General features: G+C 40.5%; 1 protein-coding gene, 1 long non-coding RNA gene and 1 other non-coding gene across 5 annotated transcripts in view; 2 read left to right on the top strand and 1 right to left on the bottom strand.

The window, feature by feature from the left end:
• Positions 1 to 1,866: 1,866 nt before the first annotated feature.
• LOC132363721 (uncharacterized) lies at positions 1,867 to 3,468 on the top strand. The gene is made up of 3 exons (XR_009502649.1): positions 1,867 to 2,091; positions 2,837 to 2,930; positions 3,316 to 3,468. It is a non-coding gene; the product is annotated as an uncharacterized LOC132363721 (long non-coding RNA).
• On the top strand, positions 2,634 to 2,768 carry LOC132364209 (small nucleolar RNA SNORA13). The gene has a single exon (XR_009502755.1). It is a non-coding gene; the product is annotated as a small nucleolar RNA SNORA13 (small nucleolar RNA).
• A 1,851-nt stretch (positions 3,469 to 5,319) lies between the features above and the next one.
• Positions 5,320 to 21,952, bottom strand: part of EPB41L4A (erythrocyte membrane protein band 4.1 like 4A) — a 263,842-nt gene continuing 247,209 nt past the window's right edge. For all 3 annotated transcript variants that reach the window (XM_059916889.1, XM_059916886.1, XM_059916887.1), the window contains 5 exons: positions 12,743 to 12,790; positions 12,084 to 12,152; positions 11,362 to 11,472; positions 10,194 to 10,275; positions 5,320 to 5,998 (listed from right to left, as the gene is read on the bottom strand). In XM_059916889.1, the coding sequence (XP_059772872.1) occupies positions 5,870 to 5,998; positions 10,194 to 10,275; positions 11,362 to 11,472; positions 12,084 to 12,152; positions 12,743 to 12,790 (439 nt within the window). In that variant the 3' untranslated portion in view covers positions 5,320 to 5,869. The remainder of the gene's footprint in view (positions 5,999 to 10,193; positions 10,276 to 11,361; positions 11,473 to 12,083; positions 12,153 to 12,742; positions 12,791 to 21,952) is intronic.

Here is a 21,952-nt window from a genome sequence, read left to right as displayed (position 1 = left end):
TAGCTCATGAGAGTCATTAATTGGGTGTCACTGTGTAAAATACAGTGTGAGATAATTCAACAAACCTTCCTTAATTCTTTAAACTAACCTATGTGGTACATAGGTAAAGGTATTATCATGTAAAATAGGAACCTGGGCTTAGAGAGGTGGTCATATACCCAAAAGCACAAGTGTCAAAGAGCTGGATCGAAACCTAGGTCTGCTGGCTGCTCAAGTCCAAGGAAATTTCCTCTCCCTGACTTTCCCTAGCAAGAAGGCAAGATTGAAGTTTGTTATAATCCTCAAACGGTACCCTTCCAGTGTATTTAAATAACACTCTTTGAGGTGTCATTCTCCTTCCCCAACCTTTCTCTCCCCAGATGTTACAGAGAATTCCTAATGAAGGACTCAGAGTTATTTCCCTCCTTATTATCACACACATTTACTTCTGTAAAATCACTGTCCCTACTGTCCCAACAGTGATGTTATCATTCAGGCCAGTCCTTGTGTGATGACCACTGGGCTATGGGCTTGAATTTTCTTTTTCTTTTCTTCTTCCTTCCTTCCTTTCTTTCCTCTTTCTCTCTTTTTTCTCTTTCCTTCCTCCCTCTCTCTCTCTTTCCTCCCTCCCTCTTTCTTTTTCTTTCCCTTCCTTCCTTCCTTCCTTCCTCCCTTTCTTCCCCTCCCTCCGTCTCTTTCTGCAATAAGCTTCAAAGAAACAAAGAAAGGTGCTGGGATGTGGTCTCTGGGTGAGTCTCTATAGGACTCACATGTGCAAGGAGACCCAGGTGCTACCACACAGTCCGAATCACCGTAGTCTTTATCCCTTCAAGGAGTTATGGGTATCAGCAAGAAAGTAATTAACTACCTCTGCTTTCTTTCGGTGGTAATAATCAATTCTAAACTTCCAGCATAAAATCCCAACTCCTTACCACAGGTACAAAGCTCTACATGATTCGCTCCTGCCTGTCTCTTCCGCTGCCTCTGACGCCGCCTTACACTCCACACGCGGCTCCAGCCACGCTGGCCGAGGTCTAGCTTCTGAGCACCTGAAAGGTGACTAGTCTGAACTGAAAGGTACTGAAAGTATAAAATACACACTAGGTTTTGAAGACCTAGTAGGAATAAAAGAATGCAAGGTATATCACTAATAATTTTATAGTGACCAAATGTTGAAACGGTTATACTTAGCACATGTTGAGTTTCTCTTAATTTAACTTGTTCCTTTTTAATGTGGCATTTCTAAAATTTTAAAATGACATTCGTGGCTCACACTAGATTCCTACCGGACAGCACGACTCTATCACATTTTCCCCTCCTTTGTTTCCTTGGCACTTACACTATCTGGACTTAACAGTGTCCACGTTATCTGTTTAGTTTAGTGTCTGTCTCACCCAACTAGAACGTAAGACAGGAACTCTGCCTCATTCACAGCGGATTCCCAGGCATTTAGAACAGCGTGAAGCACAGTAAGTACTCAATAAATATTTCTGGAATTAATGACCTTACTCTTCCTCAGCTGGAGACGGTGAGCTCTGTCCTCTCCCAGAACACGAGGTCTGAAGTCCTTTGGGCTACACCCGCAGCTCAGCGCTGACCGTGTACTCTTGACACCGGGTGGAGGGGCGGTTGGGTATCCACACTAGATAAACCCTCCTCCTGCGCGGAAAAATTTTCCCGCCCGACGGCCCGGCGCTCAGCGAACTCGCGCTCCTCAGAACTCTTTTCCCCGGGCAGCCCCGCCCCTCGGCCAATCAATGGGCACTTCGCCCTCCGGCCGCACGGCGGCGTCTCGCCGGGGCGCGGTGGCCGATGGTACAGTCCGTCCTCCCCGCGCCCCTCGAGCAGTGGGTCCTTCCAGTCATAGAAAAGCATTGTGGGAAGGCTGCGCGCTCTTTCTAACCTCCCCTTTCTTTCGGACTGTATGGCGGCGAGGGTCTGGACGGTCCCGGGCCTGTGGCCGCCTGGCCTCCGACGGCTGGGGCGCAGGGCAGGAGCGCGCGGCCGCCCTGAGTCTAGTGAGGCTGGCGCCGCGGCCGGGCCGGGTCCGAGGCTCCCGGTCCCTGAACGCGTGGAGGGCAGTGGCCTGGTCTGGCCTCCGCCACGTTGTCGGTGAGACCTCAGAAAGCCCAGAAGCGGCCCCGGGTCTGTGTTCCCACGCCAGGAGATGCGGCGAGGGGGGTGAGGGCTTTGGGGTCGATTGGTCATCGACTGTGTGTCAGGGAATTTTTAATAGAAGCGGGGCTTTCTTGCGTGTGACAGGGAAAGGCCTCACTGTATAACGGCACGGATGCCTACCTTGTCACGGTGGGAAATCAGGTCAACGCAGAAGTGCCATTTCAGATTTAGATCTTGATAACTGTGTCCTGGTGCAGAACTTCGCGGAAATCGAATGACCATCACCATCACCAGCTCTGCAGGCGAGTTTTCGTGTTCCTGCAGAAAAGACCAGTTGCCTGGACATTTTCAGGTTTCAGCCATTTGAAAGACTTTAATTCGGTGTTCGTTACCTAGTCGGATGTTGAGTCGTAAAGGAAACTGTAGAGCTGGGCTTAGTTCCTCTCCCATCTCATCAACGCAGCAGTTCATCTCAGCCAGCTGGTTTGGGGTCCGCAGCTTTGTGCCACACAGCATTCCTTACGCGGTTTTCTTGCCGCCTTTGTGTTGCCCGTTCACTTTTGGAAACTAGTGGATGAGGTGTCAAAAAAGGCGAAAACCAAACACTTGTGCACCCTTTTCCTGCCCTAGTATTTGACATCTTTGGTGTAGGAGCTGCACAAGTAACAGTTATACTGCTATATTATGTACACATGTGGTTTTGATTCTGCCAACGTTAAGTGTATGTTTCTCTTAACAGGTTTTAATTTTCGTTCAGGTGAAAGATGGACGCTTGAAGCATAGACTGCTGCTAGCTGACTACTTACTATCTGGGAGCACAAAGATGACCTAAGGTAGAGTGATAGTTTTGAATTAGAAGTTGTCATACAGCAGTTATTTGTGATGTGAATTTTATCTTTCTAGATTGGGGGGCCTTCTCTAGTGGGTATTAGTTTAAATTAGTTATTAAGGGTTCACTAGTATTAGTACTGCTGCATCTGTAAACAAATTGTTAACTGCAAATGGGATAGCTTCTTCCCAGCTTGTCATGAAATCTTTACATGATTTTATGTGAATTGTAAAAAAACCACTTGCCAGATCTCAGGCATGTTTTATGTTGACATTTAAAGTCCAGAAGTGCATAACTTATCCAGCGAAGAAGCATGTACTGAAAGTTTTTAAGATGTGGTGCATGTAAATGTTTGCTTGTCAAATTGAGTGCCTTATTTTTCCTTTTAGGATGTCCTCGGTGAGGAACTTGACAACTTGATCTTCGGGTGTTGATTAGAGTATTCAAAATTTCCAGGATTGCTAAAAAAAAATACCGCTTTTGGATAGTCCATAAATGTACATCTAAAACAGTGGGGCTATAAATAAAATAATTTAATGTGCTTCTTGGAGGTTTGTGTGCTAAGTGATTAACTGCCAGAAAATAGCATTCTTTTACTGAAGGATCATAGGGTAACTCCCTCTCCCAGCAACTTCAAAATTATGTTAAATCTCAGCTGTTAAGATTAACATTCAGTGATATTGATCACTGATAGCCTCATGAAATATAGGCTTATGCTAGGCTCCAAGGAGAAACACGTGCTTTCTTCTAGTGCCTCTTGCATGATGAAGTGAACTAGACTAGTTGGTTTCTAGGTAACAGGTGTGCTCTCTGTTACTGCATTTTTTTTTTTTTTTTTTAAGCTAAAAGCAAATCTGCCTTCACTTTGCAGGAAAGAACAAATAGTGTATTCGGGCATTCAAAATATTTATTGAAAGCACTGAACTAGGAGCTGGGAACACAATGGTGCACAAACACAGTTCCTCCCTTTGGAAGCTTACCTTTGAATGGAAGAAATGTCATCACAATTTAAAACTTCGTGAGACAAGTTCCATGTATGATAGGATTTGACCGAGTCAGGGAAACCTGAGAAAGCAGTTAGGACTAAGGGTAGGTAAGCATTTATGCAAGGCAAAGCTGACCCCGTGCCATGTACAGAGGCCTTGAGCTAAAAAAATGGGTATGACCATAAGTCCAGATTTCTGACTATTGTGTCCTCATTTAGGTAAGAGTTGAGTGCTTAATGAGGCTTGAAGGTGGCCATTATGGGAGCTCTGGGTGTTACAAAATGAGGCTGAACAGGTAAGAGGCCAGACTACTTAAGGCTCTGTATAAATCAGGGGGAAATCCATGATGGAAATGCACATTTGCAAGAAAAGGGGTGCTGATGGGCCAGTTGGAGGCTACTACCACTGTCTCTGTGAGAGATGACCACCTTGGACCAGGGTGGTGGTAAAGTTAAGGAAGAGAGATAGTTAAAACTATAGCAGACAGGAGTTAGTAATAAAGGATGTGTCCATAATGACGGCTAGGTGTGTAGTCTTGTACATTTGCAGATCCAGCTGGGGAGCAGCATTTTCAACTAGCTCTATTTGAATTGCCTTAGAAATCTAAGTGACCCCTTGGTACTACACTGGTTTTTAGTCTAAGCTATAGAAATAAACCGTGGGAATAAATGAGATCCACTGGGGTAGCGGAAGAGGGCCTAGATTTGAGATACTCTTAATTAACTGGAGAGGTGGAACAGCGTGAGCTGCAAAGGACAGTCAGAATGGTAGAAACAATGGGAAATGCATTAAAGAAACAAAATATTGTAAGGTAGCCTAAAAGTTAACTTGGATTTGGTGACATGAAGGTGATTTTTGAGGTCCACTTTAGTGGAACAGTGGGGGAGAATCCATATTAGAGATGGTTTGAGGTAGTTGAGGACACTGGCTACAGATAATCCTTTTGAGAAACTTGGAATGGGAGAAAAAAGTGGTAGCTTGGAGAAGAATCTGTGGTTGTGAAATTTGGTTGGCTTACTTTTTTTAGATGGTAGTCTAGCTGAGAGGAAGCGGCTGAATATATTAATACTGGAGAGAGCAGGGATGAGAAGGCTGAAGGAGATGGGCTCGAGAGGACAGGTAGAGGGGACAGGAGAAAGGGAAGGACTAGGGTTGATGGCAGCCATGGCGAGGCTTGTCTCTTGGGTAAGGGGAAGATGAAAGATATCCTGCATGAGTATTTCTATTTTTCCTGTAGACTGCAGTCATCTGCAGAGAGGAAATGTCTGAAATAGTATTTGGGGAGAATTAGCCAGGCAGACTGGAGGGACCATTTCAGGTTGAGGGTCATGAATTTATAAGCTGAGGTCAACTGAAACCCACACATAGCCTTTTTTTTCTGAAAGCACAAGACAAGGACACGAGAAATTAAAAGCAGCACTTAACAAACTTTTTTTTAACATTTGCAAATAATCAGTGGAACTTAATGCCACAAAGTACAGTATTACAAAGAACATTTATGTGAATAAAAATATCTGCAGTGTGAAAGTGATGCTTCAGTCATGCATTTGTGCTCAGGCAGAGATCCACCCAGAGTTGGGAAGAACCTTTTCATCCCACTTGGTGTACTACTGCACAGCTAGCCGGCTGCAGTCCAGGATTCCAGAACTTTGAACCGAAGCATCTGGTGTTGGTTGTGGCAGACACAAGATAACTTGGGAGTTTCCAGGAAGGAAAACACGGCATCAAGTGAATAAGTTTTAAAATACTGTCTTTCCAGTTACCAAATTAAAAGGCCCTTAGGCACAAATATACTGTAGTTAAACCTTTAAAAGATGCAACAGACTCCATTATTTTCTTCTGAAGAAACACTTCTGCAGGTCCAAGATACTTGAATAATTATAATTCACAGTTTCAAAGTAAAGGTGGCACACACACCCTTCCCACCCCCCCCCCCATCCCTAGCCCTTCACTAGGATTAAGTCTCTATCTTGAGGCGTGAAGCTTGGGTAGTTTTTATTGTTTTTGCTGTGTGTTTTCCAGCCAGATTGCTTGTAGATGTCTGAGATTTTTCTTCAATCAGGCTATCTTTAGACCCGTTTCTTCTCTAGAAAAGAATGCATTTGAAAAATACAGAAAGTAAGATTCAGAGAAGAAACTACAGCCAAATCAATTTTATTAACACAAATACTAAGATTTAAGACATCAAGTTATATTTAGGAAAGGTATGTAATGTCAAAAGCTGTTCAAATATTCCCTTTATTTAAATAGTTAATTATGATGAACAACATGATTGTGTTTAAATCTTAAAAAAGTTACTCTGACAGTTACATGCATAACAAATCTTACTCATGAAAATCAGGCATAAATCTCAACCCATTCCCCCAGTGAAGTGTCATTTCCATGGTAGTTGCTGCTAACCCAGGCTCTCAGGCCTCCCACTTTTCCAAGGAGGGGCAGAGAGATGAAGAGCATGGGGGGCTGGGGGTAATTTTTACTCTTCCCTGATTATATTTTCAGTAGTCACTGAAAGAAACCCGTACAACACAATGCCCTGGGGACCCGCATCACTTGGGGCTAGAGCTCCCCGTGAGCTGCGGTGGCCCCATCCTGGAGAAATGGGAGCGGAGCTACCAGAGCCTGAGCACCACACCCAGGGCTTCTGGAAGTGGGTCATGTCCTCCCACAGCCACACGTGGAGGCCCTGAGGATGACACTAAAGTGCCTCCACAGCTCCCTCTTCTGCTGAACAGACCTGCTCTTAGCTCCTTTTAGAGATGGCCCAACCTGTCAGTAGATCTGGCTAACAAGTGTATTTCCTAACGCACAAGTACCTGCCCATACATAATGAGCTACACACCAGAATTCTATTATTTTGAGATTCATTTGGGCTAAAAATAAACTACCCTCTAAGAGGCTGTCTTTCATCTGTTCCTACGACTTGCTTGATTTGATTTACTCATATGCAAAGAGGCACCAATGGAACAACAATTCTGCTAAGCATGAGGAGTACAAATCAAGCTAATTTTGGATCCTCAGACATTATCTGTTTGGGACAGGTTCCTAGGTAACGGGAGAGGGAGGAGGACACCAGAGCATGAGTGAGTCAGGGCAGGGGAATAGAGAGAGAATATATCAGAAGAATCACTAACTTTTAAGTTTTTTGAGGGTTGAACCTATCTCTTCTGCCTGCACACCTTAAAGGAATAAGGAAAATGAATCAAAGTCCCTAATCCACCCCACTTTTACCAGCCTTCTGCATGAAAAAGTAAGGTGAAGTATAGGCAGGCCAGGCCACTAGCAGAACTCTGGCATCATTGTGGAACTTAGGAAATGCAGCTTTCCCACTTCCCCATATCATTTGCATCCTTTCTCCACACGGCAACCAGATCAGTTGTTTGCTTTTGGCACTTAGAATAAAATCCAAACAAACTCTTTTTCCCATGGCATCTAAGGCCCTGCATTATCCACCCTCCTTCCCCTTTACTCTGCTCAGACCTCAGACACCCCGGCCCTTTCCAGCCTCAGCATTTTTTCCCACGCTATTTCTTCTGCTTCCATCAGCCTTTCACAAATACTCACATGGTTGGCTCCTTCTCTACCTTTGAGTTTCAGCTTTACAGGTCACTTTCTGAATGGCCTTCGCCCTATCTTTCTAAAGTGAGGTCATGTTCGTTTTCTAACACAGACCTTTGTTTCTTCATAATGCTTACCTAGTTGTTGTTTTTTTTTTTAATTGTTTTGCCTGTTTACTTTTATGTGTCAAGGCCAGGAGTTAGCAAACATTTTCTTTAAAGGGCCAGATTATAGACTACCTCCTGTCTCTATTGCACATTCTTTTTCCCTCCCCACAAGCAACCCTTTAAAAACATAAAAACAATTATTAGCTCCTGGACTGTACAGAAACAGGCTGCAGACTAAATTTAGCCCTTGGGCTGTAGTTTGCTGACTGTCCCAGTGAGTGCCTTGTCACTCCTTAGATGTGCTCATTAGATAGCTATTGAATTCAAAATCAAAGGTGTCCCAGAGACAAGCTTAGGGATCAGTGCCATTGATTAAAAGATGCATGTGAGTTGTTCTTGTATGCAGCACAGTGACGGCTATTCTTTCAACATTTCATGTGTACAATTTAAGTTTTCTGAGATTCCTAAATTATGGTGATTAGACAGTCTTAGAGTAGTTGGAAAAGCAAAAATACATGAAATTCCCACTTGTATTGAAGCCAACTTAAATTTAAGACAAAAAAAAAAAAGAGCTTTGAAAAGTAACAGTGCTTATTCATCTTCCCAGCAACTTTAAGAGGTAGGTTATTATCTACATTGCAAAGAAATTTAGTCTTAGAAGTTAAACAATGTTCAGAGTCACACAAGTGGTGTCTGGAGACAAGGAGACACCAATGCAGGTCCTGTCTGAATGTGAAGCCTCAACTAATAATGAATGTAATTTTTTTAAAGTGTTACTGACTTGAAACAAATTGTCTGTGTGGATAAACTATTAGCTCTCCCAGATTTATCTAATCAAAAATTACACAGATTTTAGTGGAAGTTGTGGTTAACCACTCAGATCTCCATTCCAGACTGAGGCATTCATTCCCCAGCAGCTCAGAGTGTTGGCTGCCATACAGCTCAAAACTGAGCCCCTGGGACTTCCCTGGTGGCGCAGTGGTTAAGAATCCGCCTGCCAATGCAGGGGACACGGGTTCGAGCCCTGGTCCGGGAAGATGCCACATGCCACGGAGCAACTAAGCCCATGCACCACAACCTCTGAGCCTGCACTCTAGAGCCCACGAGCCACAACTACTGAGCCTGCGTGCCACAGCTACTGAGCCCATGAGCCACAACTACTGAAGCCCGCATGCCTAGAGCCCATGCTCCACAACAAGAGAAACCACCGCAATGAGAAGCCTGCGCACCGCAACGAAAAGTAGCCCCTGCTTACCGCAACTAGAGAAAGCTCCCGCACAGCAACAAAGACCCAATGCAGCCAAAAATAAATAAATGAAATAAATATTAAAAAAACCAAAACTGAGCCCCTCCCCAGGAACAGCCCTGTGCTGAAGAGAGCCACCTTGTTCAAGGTCATGCCCCCTTCCAGGGGCACCCTCTACCCAGTCACTTGCTACATGGTGAGTGTTTAAGGCCCAGCCCCCTTGTCTCCAAGTGGGATGAATCAGAAGGGCCATCTTGGCTCCAGAGCTTCCCATGGGATCATCTGATGCCTTTATTGGGACTATACCACTCAGTTCAACTCTTGCCTATCTATTACTCCCCAAACAAGTGTTGATCCTAAGAGCACTTTCCAATATACCTCCTCCATGCAAACCTCCATTGCAGAATCTCTTCCTAGGGAACCTAACCTAAATTAGCACAGGCTTTTTCTGTACTTGCTCAAGTCACTGACAAAAATGAGTCAAGATAAGCACAGGGCAGTACATGACGGATACGCTGGAGTCAGGGTTCTTAGGTTGTCCATGAACTTCCTGAATTATATGCTTATGTGCATTAAATATGTGCTTACATGCATTTTTATGGGAAAAAGACAGTAGTTATAATTGCCTTTCAAAGGGATCCACAATTCAAACAATCCACTGCAAACAACAGGCTGATACTGATCCATTATAAACATCAAGTTTGTTTCTAGAGTAATGATTTAAATGATATAAATCCATCCAACAACCTTACACAGCCTCCATGTTTTTCTATCACATTAAAAAAAATACAATGAGAGATGATGTCAAACACCTTGCTGAAATATGTCTGCTACAGTGCTCCCCTGATAACAGCTATCTAATTCAGCTGAGTGTTACACTGATTTTGTTAAGGCAGCTAGATGCTTTGCCATGTCCTTGAATTCCGTTTTGACCACATTTTTTAAACATTTCCAGAAGAAAAGTAATTCTCTTTGATGAAGAAGACAGAAATAAAACAGGACTTGAGTAATTCTCCGTCTGCCATCAGTTAACGATTGAACATGGGCCCCCTCTGAGTCTACCACTTTATCCCTGTTTCTCTGGCTCAAAAACTAATCTAGACATACTTTTTAAAATTAGTGAAGCCTATTGTTTCTTTATTCTGGCTCCAAACAATCTTACAATCTTTGTTATCATTGGCTTTGCCCCAAGCCTCAGATCATTTTAGACCTTACACTACCTCTAGCTCTCACCCCTAATATAGCTCTTCCCAGGTTGTGCCTTGTCTTGATCACACACCCTTCCTTCCTTCTCCTTCCATGTTTTGTACATGTGTTTTTTAAACACAGAAACTTGTCATCAGTACAACACCTTCTTAAAACTTATTACCTACTTGATGAACTGTGGAGCCACCAGAACCCTGAGCATCTGAAGATCGGGTCACAGGAAGTGGAGGTACAAGATCTGTTTTTGAGCTGCAGAGAGTCAGTTTTAGAATTAATGACTGAGACAGTACCTAGAATCACAATCTGAGTTGGAAAAGGGCTATAGCAAAGTAAGCATGTTTTACATATCTTTGTATTCCTTAACAGTGCCTACCACAGTGCTTTACACAGATAGGCATTTAATAAATGTTTTTGAATTAAGTTCAACAGGTTAAGTAACTTGCCCAAAATCACAGCAAATAACTAGAAGAACCAAGAATATAACATAGGTATGGTTCCCATGTGCTTTTCTTACTGTGATATGTTGTATAAATGGATTTTTGATTTGTTTCTAGAGAAACACTTACTGGCCATTTATTCTTTTTTTATAAACCTATGGAGCTATAGACAGCAATGGCCTACATTTTACAAGCAAAACAAAACAAAAAAAAACCCAGCCTATATCTCTCTCCAATGGGCTAGCCTATCTCCCAATTTGTTAATGTTTATCAAAGTTTTAAGCCTTAATTCAGTGTTTAACGGCTGACATTCCTACCCAGCAATACCAAGTACATGAATTTCCATGACTATAGTACTTTTACAAATGGATGCATAATTATTTCATTAATACATTCATTTAACATATAGTACCTATCATGTCAAGCTGAGATATGGCCACTTTCCTCAAAAGAGAAACTAAATAACACAAAGAAACAAACTACTGTAATATATAACATTTGCTGTAGTAAAAGAAGACAAAATGCCATCAGTTCAAAAAAAAACTTATGCCAACTTCTCTCAAATATGGATGCATTTATTATTCAAAATAGAATAGCTCATGCATTTTCTCTTTCTTCTAAAAGCTTCAGTGCATAGCTTGGAAGGGCCATAATTCAGCCTAAGTATAGTCTAGGTCTGTGCTATCCAGTACAGCAGCCACTAGCCACACATGGCTGCTTAAGTTTAAATTAATTAAAATTAATAATATTAGATTTTTAGTTTCTAGGTCACATGAGCCACACTTCAAATACCCCATAGCCACAGATATAGAATACTTCCATCACTGCAGGAAGTTCTATTGTACTGTGCTGTTCTGGAGCCATGAGGGTGATGATGTACTCACACTTGCCTACTTACTTCACTTCTGAGAGAACAGATCGCTCTCCATCTGAACACTGGGACCTGCGATACTGGCGGTAACTTCGAGGTGAATGAGAATGCCGGATGCGGACTGGGTCACCTTGAGTCCTAAACAAGACACCAAAAACCGTGGAGACAAACACAGCAGAAGTCACAACAGGGTAATTTGGAGATTTTCCTTAATATTGAAACTGCAAAGGAATAATAACTTTGAGAGTTTTAAAAAGAACTTGATTCCTCTAAGCTTGGAAAGCCTAAATGGCTTAAATCTCACAAGTTAACAAAAGAAAACTGCCTCCATCATACATGAAAATAAAACTTTATAGTACGGTTGACCCTTGATCAATACTGGGTTAGGGATACCAACCCTGATCGAAGGCGAAAATCCCCATATAACTTTACAGTCTGCCCTCCATGACTGAATCCCTCCATGAATTCAGCCAACCAGGATCCTATAGTACTGTTGTACTTATTTAGTGTAAAAAATCCCAGCATAAGTGGACCACCTACAAACAGGCAGTTAATAAGAGAGTGATTGCAGTACAGAATGAATAATTAGCTTTAATACCTCCTTTTCTACTTCTTCCTCTATAGTTATTTTTAATTTTAGTTAAAATGTAAAGACAAAGCACTGAATGGAACACCACTGAAGAGTAAGAATGGATTACTCATTTACAAATATTAATAAAACTTTTTAAAAAAGATTTTCAAAGACATACTCTATTTTAGTGTATGGAATCTCTTTTAATTGTTCTTCTGACAGTCCAGATGGATCCACAAGTTCCTTTCTAGAAGGGAATGAGCATGAGAATTAAAGTTTTGATACTGATATAAATACTAACACCTTCCACAATTGGCAGGTGAGTTTCCCCCTTTCTAATCTTGTTGCAAAACACGGTGTTAATAAAACTCATAGAGATATAAGCCAGGAACGAAGATTTTAAAACTAGGATGTATTTCAGGAAAAAAATGGGAGGAAAACCTTTTCTGTAGCTCTTCTACCTTCTTCCAGTTTTTCTATAACCGGAATGTAGATGACTCTCCAGCCACCCCCATTTCCCTACAAAAGATCTGCTTCTCTCCCCTGTAGCAGGTGTCTTTCTTTCTTAAAATTTCTTTTCCTTGATATTTATTTATACGATATCGGCCTGTCTGAGGCTCATTTACAGGCGAGGCTAGCTGGCCTCAGGAGAGGAGATGTCAGGGCTGCCGGCAGAGGTCTGCTGGTGTGGTGAGGCGCCACCACTGAGTGCCAGGCTCCACAAAATGACGGCCATGAAGGCCACCTGACAGGCTTCAGCCCGAGGCTGCCTCTTGGTGTCAGTGGTCTTCCTTGTAAATGCCTTCAAACCACATGGGTTTTAGAAACAGTACTCACTGAATATGCTTCCATAACTCTTCTTTTGCTTGAATATCGGGACTTCTCCTACAAATAGAAAAAACAACGCTCATCTCTGCAAACACGCTCCATCTAACAATCTAATCTCTAACTTTAGAAGAGCTGCAACATTAACAGTTTCCAGACTATGAAGTCCTTATTTGCCAGCTGACACCAGACAAGGAAAGACTGGACAGGGAAGGCTAATGTGGGATGGTTAGTACAAAGATACCAGACAATTTATCTGCTAGCCCACTAAAAAAAAAAAAAATCACATAAAAATCAGCCATAACCAGGGCTTCATTTAATGAAAGAGCTTAGAACTACAGGGGCCAATCTACACACCCCCCAGTGGTGGTTTTACAATGAAGAATGATTTGAGGCTTCTGTTTCTGGTCCTGCTAATTACTTCTAAGAAAAGGCAAAAGAATTCATCCTGATTCTATTCATATGAACGACTCCCAACATGATCTGTGATTACCTAGTGGAAGCAGCACCGCAAGGGCAAAGAAAATGGTGGGACAGCCAGATTGGCAAACTGTGCGCCACTGACCCACTGTCCTTTCTTGTTGCATCTGACGTTGCATTTCTGGGCCACGGCGTGGGCCCACAAAGCTGGAACCTATCTGTGGTCTGTGCTGCCACCCCCCACGTGCCCTTCTCCATCCTATATACAGAGCCCACAAATCTCTTCTGCTCCAAGAACTACTTGAACAGAAACTGTACCACTACTTTTAATTTCCTAGAATGAGAAATTCAAAGCCAGCATTCAGGTGTTCACACTCCCCATAATAGCAATGAGAACTGGAAATCTATGATCACAGCAATTGTTGCCATGGAATGATTTTTTTTTCCTAGTGAGAAAATAAGCTTTCATCAGTCCTTTCAAGAGAACCAAGGTCTAATAAAGGCCCAAAGAAACGACCCAAACCCTAACAATTAAAATGTCTGGAGCTAAACAAAGCCACTGATATTCTGTCCTGTGGAATTTTACATTCATAATCTGTATCAGCATTTCTGGGCTCAATATTACTTTCAGCGTATGATATTATCATTGCTTTCGTTTTTCTCAGTTAATAAGGGCATCGCTGAGGCATTCTGGTAGGGCCCACAGAATAAAATAAACTACTTTCTAGCCCACAGAATAAAATAAACTACTTTCTAGCAATTGAATTGACTAAGTGGTTTTTTCCTTTGTGGAGAAAAAAAAATCTGTCTGTAAAGACCTTTTAATCAACTCAGAAGGAGTCAAACACAGAAGATAAGGGGAAGGAGGACTTCCCTGGTGGCGCAGTGGTTAAGAATCCGCCTGCCAATGTGAGGAACACGGGTTTGGTCTGGGAAGATCCCACATGCCACAGAGCAACTAAGCCCGTGCGCCACAACTACTGAGCCTGCACTCTAGAGCCTGCGAGCCACAACCACTGAGCCTGCGCTCTAGAGCCCGCGAGCCACAACCACTGAGCCCGAGTGCCACAACTACTGAAGCCTGCGCACCGAGAGCCTGTGCTCTGCAACAAGAGAAGCCACTGCAGTGAGAAGCCTGCACACCACAACAAAGAGTAGCCCCCGCTCGCCACAACTAGAGAAAGCTGTGCGCAGCAACGAAGACCCAACACAGCCAAATATAAATTAATTAATTAAAAAAAATTCTTTTAAAAAGAAGATAAACGGGAGGAGATGAAGCCTTGGTCTCAGACATATAAAATATGGTATTGTTAAAGGTAGAGTTTGTTATAAAGAATAAAATTGTATGCTTAAAAAAACTTAAATGCTTCTTTGGAAGGATTTCCTATATGGGATCTGCCTTTCCTACATTTGGCTGGTCTGATTCACTAGACAATACGCTAACGCATTCAATGATACTGCCAGAGAAGGTGCTAATATTAAAAGCACTAAGCTATTATTCTGTTCCCAGAGAGAGATGGTTCCATTGTAATTATACACCAGCATCTGATTCTCACAGGAAGTCACCCAATAATCCATAGTATTATATAATATCTAGGTTAGGAAGCTACTCTGCTGGGAATCATTCTTATTTCAGGAAGGTGCAGTAGTGAGGCTATCTTCAAGTTAGAGCAGGGTATCTCAACCTCAGCACTACTGACATTTTGGGTCAGATAATTCTTAGCTGCCAGGGGCTGTCCTGTGCACTGTAGGATGATTAGTAGCACCCACAGCCTTGACCCCTAGACACAGTAACACCTTCCCGGTGGGACAACCAAAAATGACTCTGGACATTGCCAAATGTTCCCTGGGGGGAAAAACTGCCCCAGATTAGAAACCACTGGTCAAAGGTATGATGAGGAAGTAAAACAGCTAAGGTTTCGTGAAGGAACAAAGAGGCCAAGTTATTGTAAAGACCCATTATGTGGCTATTGAATAGTGTTGGAGAGAATGACACTGAGGCAGGAACTAAATCTTAAAAGAACGAAGGAATAATCTGATGGCATGAGACTCAAAGCTAAGTGCTTTGAGGGAGGAGGGGAGGAGAATGAGAAAAAGCAATGAGGGGCAAGAAGGACACGCCCCCCCCCAAGGCCACCACACCAGGCCTAGTGGTGGTGAAAGATGATGAATATGAGCAATATACAAAAAATTGATAACAACAGATATTTCTGAGTGTTGGAATTGCAACTAATTTTTTATTTTCTTATTTATACTTTCCTATCTTGTCTGATTTTTTTCTTTTAGCCAAGAGAATTTCTTATGTTAATTATCAGAACAGAAAAAAAAAAGGTATTTTCATGTTTTAAAAAGCTACTATGGGGAGGAGGGATAAATTAAGAGTTTGAGATTAACATATACATACTACTGTATGTAAAAAAGATAAACAACAAGCACAGGAAACTATATTCAACATCTTGTAATAACCTATAAGAGAAAAGAATCTGTAAAAGCATATGTACAACTGAATCACTTTGCTGTACACCTGAAACTAACACAACATTGTAAATCAACTATACGTCAATTTTTTAAAAAAAGTTATTAATGCTGCAATTCCACAAGAAATGCCTTTCATTCCCATCTCAGAAAAATTAGCAGAAATGTTACCTTAAAAGAACATCAGTCCTTCTAGCCATAAATATTGGTCTTAAAAAATTCAGGAATTTAGTCTATATGTTTAAATTCTACAGTACCGTAATAGTCATATATTTAACCAAACTGAGTTCTGAAATGCCAGCAGTTTCAAACAGCGTTAAGACAAGGAAAAGTCCCAAGGCTAAAAAAAAAAAAAAAAAAATGCTCATCTCCAACTGCTAGACAACCTGTGATTTAATAAATGTAAACACAGGCTACATGCTAATGAGAACTATATCATTTTTATGCTGACATCTGCACAAATTTCATCAATAATTTAGGATGATTTCATTAGGTGCAGCTCAACATCATTTTGTGGATTCAGAAAGCTGTGGAATTTTAACAGCCATTTTTCTTAATTAAAAGGCTTAATTATGTGTTTTACTTGAACTCTCCAAATAATTTCCTAAGGAAATAGAACCATGAGTTGTCCATAGGTACAATGTATATATAAAATATACATTCAGTCCAGTATTAGTCCAATATCTTTCAAAAGTATCCCTCATACACACCTTATACCAATAACTCAAATTAATATTCACCTTTCAGAGAAATTTCTTCGATGAGACATCATTTAGAAATAATTTTTCTTCTTCCTTATAGTCTTCTTCTGCATCCTCCAAATACTCTAGTTATATTACCTAGAAGATATTATACTATAATATATGGCATATATTATAGTTTATATATTATATACGCCATATATTATATAGTATAGCATATATGGTATATATTATAGTATAGTAGATAATATACTATGTTTTGTGTATTATATTATACTTAAAATAAAATAATAAGTATGACAGCATTTGACTTATTATTTTTGTGATCTTATACTGACCACTGCCATAGAAGGAAATTTAGAGCTGAAAATGTGTTACTAAGAAAACTAAGTTTACAAAACATCTTTATTTAAAGAATTCAAAGCACTTAACATATATCTCAGTAATTCCTCATCATATTCCTGAGTGGTCAGGATAGGATTAGGAGATGTCTTAATCTTCCCCTCCTTCCCTCTCCCCCTCTCAGAATTAAAGAAAGATTAGAAAGCCACAGAGCCCAGAAACCTAGCTGCTGAAGATCGCTCAGGAGTCAATTCCAGGGACTTCATGCTAAATCTTTATCTAAGGCACCAGACTTCTGTTTTGTGTTTAACTGGGTACATCATTCTACCCTGACAACCTCATCTTCCACGGTAGCATTTTTCAATAGAAGTAGTAAGACATTATTGCCACCAGGGGGAGCCTGAGCCTTCACGCACACACAGGTTGAACCTATGCGAACTTAATTGTTTCAGCTTTGATGCCTCCTCCAAATATCCCAGTGAGTAAAAACTCATCCACGTAGAAAAGAAGTTTCATCTAAGTTTCCTAATGATAAGCAAACGTGAATGTCATGGCAATGCAGCTGAAAAATAAACTGGATAAAACCGTACTTCTCACATTTTTCTAGATGATATCCAATCATATTTCAGTTTAATGTGTTTTAGGAGAGAAGATTTTGTGTTTTATACTACTGTATGTCTCTGGCATATAATAATAAACACAAGTTTCTAGTTTATCATTGGAGATTTAAAAAACAATGAGTGAATCATGTATGAATGATGTATCATAACATTCATCCTCAGTGGATACCTCTACATGGGCAATTTACAGACACTGTAGTAGGAATTCAAGAATATGGGAGTAACTGAGAGATATGTGGTTTACTATATATCTGAAGTGCTACATATACTCATACATATATCTGAAGAACAATTTTAATTATTTTCTTCAGATGGTGCTCTAACCATGTTTTAACTTAAAAAAAAAAAAAAAAAAAAAAAAGCTGTAGTGATTCCTAAATTCTCAAATTCTAATTTTAATGTGAGTTGGGCCCCACCCGACTCTCTTCACTTCTCAGCTCTTCCTCATTTCAAGGGAAAAAAAATCAAGTACCTTGTTTATACAGATAAACTGAGACCTGGAGAACTTACTAATTACAGTAACTGCAATTGAGTATTTACGCTGTCACTTGACATATGTGATCTGACTTAATAATGTTCAGCAAAATCTCATGAGGATGGTATCATCTGCGTTGTAGACATGACACTAGAAGTTTGTGGAGGTTAGGTAATAAACTAACACTCGGAGACGCAGAAGGCAGACAGAGGTCTGGTCTGACGATAGCACCCAGCAGATATGTTCTTAATTGTCAACAAACCTCAGGTTTTTAATGTCATAGCTCAAATAAAAGGCAGAGCCCAGTTTGTCCTAAATAAAGTAATCCATCATCTTGTAGAATTTGAACACTTTTATCCAGTTGCCTACCTGACATTTCCATTTGATCACCCACTTGGTTTTTCAAACCTAATGGAACAGAAATCTTGTCACTTCCCACACATCCCCAGACCACCTCACTCCATCTCATGGATGGAGTGGGTAAAAAGGCATGTCTACCCACTTAATCCATCAACTCAAAATTCATCCACGATATCTCTCACACTATGAACCTGTTGGCTCTCCTTCCAAAATGTGTATTCATCCACTTCTCTTCATCTCCACCACCACTATCTTTTCTGAGCTAAAACCACCTCACACCTGGACCACCAAAATATTTTTAAATTGCTCTTCCTGCTTCCTTTTCTTTCTCAATCTGCTTTTTACTCAGCAGCCAGAGCAACTTCTGAATGAACTACTCTTCAAACAGATTTTTTTGTTAACTGTACTTTGGCCATATCAGCTATACAGTTAAACAATCAAGTTTAGTTACAACGTCATCCCACAAACATTTACTAAGTCTTTTTATGGTTTGCTTTAAAACTAAATTCCAGGAAGGTACACATCAAACTCCTAATGGGGTTCTCTCATACAATTGCATTGTTCTGAAATAACCCTCTGTCTGATCTGATATCTTTATCATGAAGGTAAGATTTAAAAGAAAGTTTAAATAAGATTTTAAATTCAAAGTACCATAAGGCTCTTTTCTGATTTCAGTTGATCCGATAGAAGCAATACCCAATTCAAAGATATTACTCTACCTCAAAAGAATATTCTTGAACTTCCACTTCTGGTCCAATGGAGTAACTGATATCAGACAAACCCTCCCTTCCCATCCTCAAAAACTATAAAATAAAACAAAATATACAAAGCAACTGTTTGTCAGACATTGGGCAACAGATACCATAAGCCTGTGATCTTTGAGAGAAGGGAAACACAAGGTTAACCGCCCCCCTCCGCCCCCCACCAATTTGCTCAAGTTTTCTGCCTGGGGGCACTTTCCCAATGTGGTACAGGGAGGTGAAAACTCAAGAAGCAACAGATTCACAGGGCTGAGGAGGTAGAAATCAAAATTTGAGGCTGAAATTTACAGTGCAGGATAAAAGAAAAAAGTGGGACTCCAGAAGTCTGCATGGGGTTTTCCTTAAGAGGTTGGCTGAGAACATTCACTACATTTAATCTATACATAAGCTGGGTGGGACTCTGAGGCCTAACAAAAAACAGCCGCTGCAAGGCTGAGAGCTGTGTGAAGTGGTAGCAGACAAGGCTCTGCTGCAGTCACAGTGGAGAAGCCATGCTGAGCGCTCTGTGCATTCAACTAAGACTCCAGAAAGGCCAGGCCTTAAGAATAAGGACCAAGCCTAAAGTAAAGAACATACCCTACGCTAAGGACAAAATCTAAAAAGTCCCACCCTATCAAAGCATAAAAAATAAGATCAAGAGGATCCAACAGTAATTCAGTTGCCTTCCAGAACAAAATTTGATGCTCTTTAAAGGAAGACAACATAATCCAGAGACAATATAATCCAGACCTCCTACAAACATATCCTCTAAAATTTCCAGCATGCAATAAAAAATTATTATACAGGCAGAGAGGCAGAAAAATATAGTCATAATCTAGGAAAGAAAAAAAAAATGTAAGTAGTCAATAAAATAGATTTTGAAAGACCCAGATATGGGAATTTACCAAGGGCTTTAAAACATCTTTTTTTTTTCGGGGGGGGGGGGCACAGTGAGGCTTGTGGGATTTTAGTTCCTTGACCAGGGATCGAACCCAGGCCCTTGGCAGTGAGAGCTCAGAGTCCTAATCACTGGACTGCCAGGGAATTCCCCTAAAACATCTTGTATAAATATATACAGCACCTTAAAGGAAAATAGGAACATAATCAATGAATAGATGGGAAATCTCAGCAGAGAAATGGAGAGTATAAAAATAACAAAACTGAAATTCTAAAACAAGGAAGTACAAAGTTCACTGAATGAGTTTAATAGCAGACTGGACTATGAGGGTAGGAGGAAGGGTTGATGAAGTTGAAAACAGGTTAATAGAAATTACCATGATTGAAAAAGGGAGAAAAATTTGAAACATGAACAGAACCTCAGTTGCTTGTGGGACAATATCAAATGGTCTAACATATACACAACTGGATGCCCAAAAGGAAAAAGAGAATGAGTCAGAAAAAAGAATTTGAAAAATAATGGCCAAAAATGTCCCCAATTTGGTGAAAAATACCAAATTACAGAAGAAGATGATAGATACAGTTGACCCTTGAACAACACGGGTTTGAACTGCTCGGGTCCACTTATACATGGATTTTTTTCAATAGTAAATACTACAGTACCTATACAGTCCAAAGGTGGTTGAATCCGTAGATGTGGAATCGTGGATAAAGGGGAACTACGTATACCAAGGGCGACTGTAAGTTATACATGAATTTTCGAGGGCATGGGAGGGCTGGTGCCCCTAACCCCTGTGTTGTTCAAGGTTCAACTGTATAAAGAAAACCACACTTAGCCACACCATAATCAAAGAGCTAAAAAGCTAAAGATAAAGAAAAAAAGTCATAAAAGTAGCTAGTGAAAAAAAGACAAATTCCATACAGTGTTTACAGAATGAAGGCTAACTTACCACAAATGACAGAGATCAGAAGACAACAGACAATCTCTTTAAAGTGTGAAAGGAAAAACCATCAACCCCAAACTTGATAGATAGTGAAAGTATCTGTTACAAATAAGAGTAGAATAAAAACATGTTCATATAAAGTAAAACAGACAATTTATCAACTACAGACCTGTATTACAAAAAATGCTAAAGGAAGGAAAATGGAACATTGGATCTAGAGAAAGGAACAGAACACACAAGTAACAGTAAACTGGGCAACTGTATTCATTTCCTATTGCCACTGTAACAAATTACCATAAATTTAGTGGCTTAAAACAATACAAATGTATTATCTTACACTTCTGTAGGTCAGATCTGACACCGGTCTCCCTGGACTAAAATCAAGACGTTGACAGGGCTGCATTCCTTCCAGGGGGCTTTAGGAGAACATCCATTTCCTTGCCTCTTCCAGCTTTCAGAGGCTGCCCACATTCTTGGTTGATGACCCCTTTCTCCATCTTCAAATCCAGCAACAGCAGGTTAAGCTGTTCTCAAATTGAATTACTCTGACTTCCTCTTCTGTCCCTTGTTCCACTTTTAAGAACCCTTGTGGTTACTTGGGTCCACTTGGATAATTCAGGATAATCTCCTTAGCAGAAGGTCAACTGATTAACAATCTTAATTCCATCTGCAACCTTAATTCCCCTTTGCCATCTAACAAAATATTCACAAGTTACGGAGATCAAGACATCAACATATCTAGGGGACATTTTCTGCCTACCACATTAACTATAAAATTTTGTTCCTCTTTTTCTGATTTCTTTTAAAAACAATGTACTGTTGAAGCAAAGATGGTAACATTGAAATGTGGGGCTACTAACATGCAAAAATCAAATATAGGACAATAGCACAAAGAACAAAGAGGGGATAATTGGAACTATATTTTTCTAAGATTTCTAAGTTTTAATAAAATTTTATGATATTAACCCTAAACAGACTGTGATAAATTAGGAACCATACTATAAGTCATAAAGAAACCACTAAATAAAAAAATAATAAAAAGTAGCATAGGTTAAGATGTCAATATAAAAAGTAAAATAGAATACCAAAAAATATGCAGTTAACACAAAATACAATAGGAAAGGAGGAACAAACTAACAAAAAATAGATTCAGTAAACAGGAAGAGTAAGATGGCAGACTTAAACCCCAAAATATTAATAATTACATGACCCATAAGTATCCTAAACATTCAATTTAAAAGTTAGAGA

Source organism: Balaenoptera ricei, chromosome 3 (assembly GCF_028023285.1).
Source record: "Balaenoptera ricei isolate mBalRic1 chromosome 3, mBalRic1.hap2, whole genome shotgun sequence".
Classification (NCBI taxonomy): domain Eukaryota; kingdom Metazoa; phylum Chordata; class Mammalia; order Artiodactyla; family Balaenopteridae; genus Balaenoptera; species Balaenoptera ricei.
The sequence above is the reverse complement of the archived record's forward strand: the minus strand, read 5'-3'. Positions and strand labels throughout refer to the sequence as shown.